At 45.1% G+C, this 6,678-nt stretch overlaps 1 protein-coding gene across 1 annotated transcript; it reads right to left on the reverse strand.

The window, feature by feature from the left end:
- Positions 1-2,477: 2,477 nt before the first annotated feature.
- On the reverse strand, positions 2,478-2,924 carry LOC122640193 (oleosin 5-like). The gene has a single exon (XM_043833346.1). The coding sequence runs from the start codon at positions 2,922-2,924 to the stop codon at positions 2,478-2,480; it is 447 nt and encodes a 148-aa protein (XP_043689281.1).
- Positions 2,925-6,678: the final 3,754 nt, after the last annotated feature.

Below are 6,678 nucleotides of genomic sequence, written 5' to 3' on the forward strand. Positions count from 1 at the left end.
AAACCTTACCAAAGATTCAATGTTTTCTACAACAGAACATACAAGTGGATGGTTGTTGTAACTTGTAACAGATGTGGTTGTAAGGAAATAATCTCTCATATTTTATTGGGTTGTTTTTTTGCAAGAACGGTCTGGCTTGGAAGTAACCTAGGATTGTTTATGCCACTGGGAGAAGATCCTTCACTTTCTCAATGGATCCAAGACTGAGATCATATTGCAGCACATGATGAGGTAACTCGTCGGTTGTTAATTAGCCATTGTACTTTCATTTGTTGGATGCTTTGGAAGGCAAGAAATGATGTTGTCATTGGCCAACGTGTTTGGACATCGGAGAAGATGATGCAAGTGTCAATTTCAGCCTTTCTAGAATATCAAGATGCACAATCTGCTACTTCCATGGAACATGTTTCTAACATTTTCTCATATTCAAATGTCACTAGTTGGACAGCCCCATCTCTTGGTATGGTGAAAATAAATTGTGATGATTTACCAAAAAAATAAGAAAAGAAATTGTGATGCAAGTTTACCTTCCAACTCAAATCATGGGGGACTTGGTCTTATTTGTTGGGATTGTAATGACAATCCATTACATGCTATTCTTTTCTTATAAGTTTAATGATGCTACAATTGGAGAGGCCTTAGCTATTCGTTCCTCCATGAAAGAAGCAATTTTGGAAGGGAATGAGTGTGTGTTTATTGAGTTGGACAACAGGAGTGTGATTTCCTATCTACAAAAAGGAATTACGACGTCCCCTCTTCATTTGAGATCTATCCTAGAAGATGTTGTTTGTCTTACTTCTTATTTTGAATGTTGTAATTTTACTTTAATTCCAATGAAGTACAATAATATGACTGATTCCCTGGCAATGAAGGCCCTATTGGTAACGTGTACGATAGTATGGCTTAGTTTCAATCCATGGCTTCTTGAGTTATGTAATTCACAACCATGAGCGTTCACGTTTCTTCAATAAATGATTTCCTTTTAAAAAAAAAAAAATTGAAATTACCCCATCCTCCTCTATGATATCCTCTCAACATCCATCAATCGATCAACCAATATTACCATTGCATCTCTCTCTCTCCACCATCATTGCACAGTTTACAACCCATTCTCTCTCTCTTTGTCTCTCCAATGGGGTGGATGCAAGTAGACACCTTATTGGAGAGAGAGAGAGAGAGAGATGGATTGAACTGCTCAGATGAAAAGGGTAGGATCCAACAATCAATAAGGTGGAGGGGGAATGGAAAAATAGCAAATTCCATCCCATCTCATCGGCTAGAGAACCTTTTCACTAAAAAAATCTAAGCAATCTTATGTTGTGTTAGGTATTGCATTAGATAAATACTCCTCGAGTATACAAAGGTATCAAAGACATGCACGATTATAACTCTCCAAGTTTTAGTGCACAATATTGATACCTGATCGATATTGATGACAATACAGTTTGATCATACCAAGCCAAATCGAAACAATTAACCTCACAAAATACCAATATGATTTTTTTTTTACCATTTCACCTTCTCCTATTATGATACCACAACTACGATATCGGTCAAATATTCATTTCGGCCACGATTGATCGATCCCAATGCTTGAAACCATGATAATTGATAACTCTATAACTCCCAACATCTCTACAAACATGTAATTAATGAAATTTTTGTAGACCACTCTCTCTCTCTCTCTCTCTCTCTCTCTTCCTCCCCCCCCCCTTATTTGGATCCTCTACTGTCAAGCTGCCCAGTAGGACCGTGCTATCTAGACACAGCGAGACGTGCAATGACTGCCTTATCCCTGCCCAAGCTCCTTGCTCGAGTGGGAGTAAGGCGGTCATTGTGCGCCTCACCATGTCTGAGTAGCTCGACAGTAGAGGATCTGAATCCCCCCCACCTCCCACCCCCCTCCCCCACGGAACGATAAAACCCATCCTACCAAGAGATCTTTGGTTCATGTCTCTTGGTTCACACTTTCCTTCCTCTCTTATAAAATAGTATAGTGTAGGACCTATAAAATAAAATCCATTAGGATCATCACAATAATGTAAATCATTTCTCCCTTTGAACACTAGCTAGTTCGTCCTTAAAACTTGCCAAGTTAAAAGAAAAAAGTATATAGAACAAACTAAACAGATATAAGTAGTAGTTAATAAACTAGTAAGTAACAAGTAACAACAGGTCAGGGACTCTGGCATTTCTCTAATCTCTTCTCAGTTTTTCTCTGTCCCGTATGGGACTGCACAGGAGAGTACATATATCATGTCGCTACAATGGACATGTTATATATACTACTACTACGTACTACTACTCATTCATTCAAACTCGATTGACCTTTTATTCTTTTCAGGTGGCCTTACATCCACTTTGTGCTGCAAATTCCCACCAGAATCCTTTCCTTTCTTTTCCTTCACTCTCTGTCCCGACTCCGTCACCTCCTCCTCCTCCTCCTCCTCCTCCTCCTCCGTCGCCGTCGTCACCTCCTACTCTATCATCCTACCATCCACCGTCGGATTTGGATTTTCCGTGGACACAATCCCCACGGGACTCCCATCACCGTCGGATGAGGGTACAGATCCAATAGTGGTGCTTTTCGCTCGAATCATAAAACGGAACATCCAGATTCCAGCTAAACCCAAGGTGGCCGCAGCAGCGAAACCTGCCATGGCAGCTACGAGGACAAAAGCTGCGGAGATCAAGAGAGGACTGAAGATGAAGAGCAGTGGAGAGGTTATAAGAAGTATCGCAGCCGACGCAGTAAAGCTGAACCCCATCATACACAGAAGCGGACATCCAATCATTATGCCTGCGAGCGTTGCGTAAAGGGCCGTCGATGTCCCTCTGGTGCCGGTTCGGGTCCCTTTGACATGTTCTGCTGCTTCGTCATAGGGCACTATAAGTGAGGATATCTCCTGATCCTGAACGGACATTCTTTTTTGTTCCTTCTTCAATTCCCCTTTCCCCTGTTTCTTTCCTCTCTATAGGTTCGTTCGTTCGTTCGTTCTGTTTCTCACTCTGCGTTCGATTTTATTGCAGAAATGGAGCGATCCCTAATGTTTATCTCTGGCACGGGCGCACAGCTGCGTAAGATGACACGTGGATATAACGTGGCAATGTTGAGTCCTCGACCCTCTCAGTGGGTGAAGACGATAACTATGGGAAAATGAATAGGGAAGGTATGTTGATTTTAATTACACTACAGATCCTTACCGTCAGATTGGCATAGATTTTGGATTCTGAAATCAATCTAGAATGCATTCCAAGAAGGATCAGGATCATCTCCAGGGAGCCCAGCACCCAGGGTGCTATCAGGGGGCATCTAGCGGCTGAGCTGTACCGCACACATCTCGACGCATGCCTAGGGATGTGTGCGGCACAGTCCAACGGCTGGCAGCATCCTGGGCGTGCTGGGCTCCCTGGAGACGAGCTAAATTCTTCTAAGAATGCATATCAAACACAGTCTTACTGACATTCAGCATTCCACTTTTGACTTCCATATGCACGCCTAGGGATGTGTGCGGCACAACCCAACGGCTGATATCACCTTAGGCGTGCTGGGTTCCCTAGAGACGAGCTAAATTCTTCCAAGAATGCATATCAAACACAGCCTTACTAACATTTAGCATTCCACTTTTCACTTTCATATAAAAGCATCGTTTCATAAATTGGAATCGGGCAGTGGAATCCATCGTTATGATTCTTCATCCAAATGTTAGAATAGTTGAATTTCACATTTGAGGGGCAGATTCTAAGGTTTTTGAAACAAAGAATCGAATCACAATTGTTAGCGACCAATTCAATTCTCGATTATTTGTTTTGAATTCTTAGTAAATTTACCCCCCAAAAAAAATTTCGTAGTTAATATTGAACTGAAATAAAAATCAAGTTAAAGTTACATTCGTTCAATTTTGGTTATGAATGTAAAATTTTGATTTTGTTCCAATTGTATTGGGAAAGAGAATGCTACTTGGTCATGTGTGCGGTGCACGGCTGCTGTGCCTAGACATAGGATCGTATAAAAAGATTGTCATGCCCTAGGGATTTCTACTTTTCCATGGAGGCACGACGGTCATTTCGCGTGGCACTGTTCGATCAAGTAACATTCTTTCTCCCATTGAAAATAGTTGATTTCAAATCAATTAAAAATGATAAATCGATTTAATCCAACAAAACTAAATAAATTGATAAATTTGATAGCAACCAAATCAAACCTTGGTTAAACCAACCCAAAACCATTAGACCTTACAACAGTACCCAAAAAAAAAAAACATTTTGATATTTAGAGGATATTGTTCCTCTTTTTCGTCTATTTGGCTCTTCCTTCTTCAATCGTGCGTTGAAAGTTTTTAAGATGATCGTGGTGTTTGTAAAATTTTTAGATTTTATGGGTTTTTTTTTTATAGATTTAATTTGTCTAATAGTTTAAGATGCTTTGAAGTTTATATCTTGTACCAAATTTGGTTATTTGTTTGATCTCCATAAATATATGATATGTTTCTTATGCAATCAACAAACACTCTTGGGATGCATCCTACATCAAGAACACATTCTAATAAAAATATTTTTAGAGATGTTAGAGAATGCAAACCATTATGGAACACACATCTATTTCATTACACATTCTAGTTGAGAACAAGAGAAGCCTACTAGTCCTTTTCAAATGGCATTCTCATTCTATGTGAAGAATGTATTTTATAATTTGAGAATGAAAGGTATTCCAAATATACACACTAAACACAATCTTAGATTTCTAATGTGTTTATATGATGTTGCATATGTTAATTTGTTGCGTCAAGAAATCGTCGAGCGGTCCTGCGAGTGCCGTCACCTGCAAGTGGACCAAAGGGGTCAACAGAGAGAACCGGTGTGGTTCCGGCCTAGGGTTCTCCGATGCCAAAGTTAGATCTCCTGGCGCAAATAGATGAATAGTGATTATTCAGTATGAGTTTTGATGTCCCCTATGGGGTTGTGTACCTTTGCCTTTTATAGTAGCATATGGCGGTGTGGAGAGTCCTCGTTTGATTGACGATTGTGCCGTTGAGTGGATAGAGGCCCTGGGTAGCGGGGCTCTATCACGATTAGCCATCTCCCGCGGGAGGGAGTGTCTGGTGGCATCGGGATCCTTGGTGGATAGATATCCGCGTGTGGTGATAACGTCCTTGGTGCTTGAATCCGTCTGGATGACGTGACCTCTAAGGGTCTAGAGTCCTGGTAGTGACATGAGTCTTAGCGATACGATCGGGGTCGTAGATGGGTGGCCCCCACCTCGGTGCCCATGATCTTTGCTGGGTGAGGCCGCTCGTGAGGAGGCCGCGCTGGTGAGGCCGCGCCTGGTGAGGCTGTGAGGAGGCCGCGCCCCTGGTGAGGAGGCCGCGCCTGGGTGAGGCCGCGCCTAGGTGAGGCCGTGAGGAGGCCGAGCCTGGGTGAGGCCGCGCCTGGGTGAGGCCGCGCCTGGGTGAGGGTGAGGAGGCCGCGCCTGGGTGAGGCCGCGCCCCTGGTGAGGAGGCCGCGCCTGGGTGAGGCCGCGCCTAGGTGAGGCCGTGAGGAGGCCGCGCCTGGGTGAGGAGGCCGCGCCCCGGATGTGTGGCCGCGCCCGAGTAGTGGCCGCCCCTGAATGGTGCTGGGACTCCGATTCATTCCCCTTGGCTATGGGGCGGGTCGTCTATGACACGTGGCGGTCGTTGATTGGCCCTGTGAATATTGGATGTATCATTTGCCCCCCACTCTCTTGGGATAGGATGTCCAAGAGAGTAGGTGTCTTTGCATAGTGAGGGGTCCGCTGCGAATAAACTTTCCTGTGGGGTTTGCCCGTAAATCCACTAATGAGGTAGGAGAGGTTGGGGGTTCAAACCTTACCTCCTACACTTTTTATTTTTTGTGGGTATATGTTCCTTCCTCTCCCTTCTTCTTTCACTTCTCATTTCTCTTTCTTACTTTTTGTCTCCCCTTTTGTTCTCCTTTAATTCCCCCTTTTTGTCTTTTGTCCTCTTTTTGGTGCCCTTGGTGCCTTGGTTTGCTTGGAAAGCTTGAGTGGTGCTTGGCTTGAGTGCCTTGGCTCTTGTGACCTCTATCCCTTGATTGTGCCTCGTGGTGTGGCTACGTCATCGCCGTGTGCTTGTCCTTCCGTGCGGTCACTTTTTTTTCTGAGGTAAATCGATCCCCACCCCTTTTTTTTTTTTTTTTTTTTTTTTTTGGTAGGGTGTCTCCTCGAGGCCGCGCTTGCGGGGCGTGGCCGCGGTGAGGCTGCGCCCTGCGGATGTGGCCGCGGTGAGGCCGCGCCTACGGGTGTGGCCGTGGTGAGGCCGCGCCTGCGGGGGTGCCCGCGCCTCGGTGAGGCCACGCCTGCGGGTGTGGCCGCGCCTTGCGAGGGTGGCCGCCTGGCTGGCCGCGCCTGGGTGGCCATGCCTGGGTGAGGCCCGCGCCTTGCCGGTGATGCCACGCCTATGGTGGCCGCGGCGTGGGTGTGATGGACCCTCGCTCTTCTTCCCTGTTCTTCCTCTTGTATGTGATGGATCTGCTGTTTATATTTTGTAGGTGACATTCCTTTCATTTTTCTTGCCAGCTTCGGGGAGATTGCTTTCTCGAGTAAGTAGTTCGTTCCCCTCTTGTCCTTCATGTCGTTCCCGGGTGACCTTGGCCCTGCTTCAGTCGGGGTTGGATCTTCAGAGGAGCGTTCCCCCGGAT

The sequence above is a fragment of the Telopea speciosissima genome, chromosome 9 (assembly GCF_018873765.1).
Source record: "Telopea speciosissima isolate NSW1024214 ecotype Mountain lineage chromosome 9, Tspe_v1, whole genome shotgun sequence".
NCBI classification, from domain to species: Eukaryota; Viridiplantae; Streptophyta; class Magnoliopsida; order Proteales; family Proteaceae; genus Telopea; species Telopea speciosissima.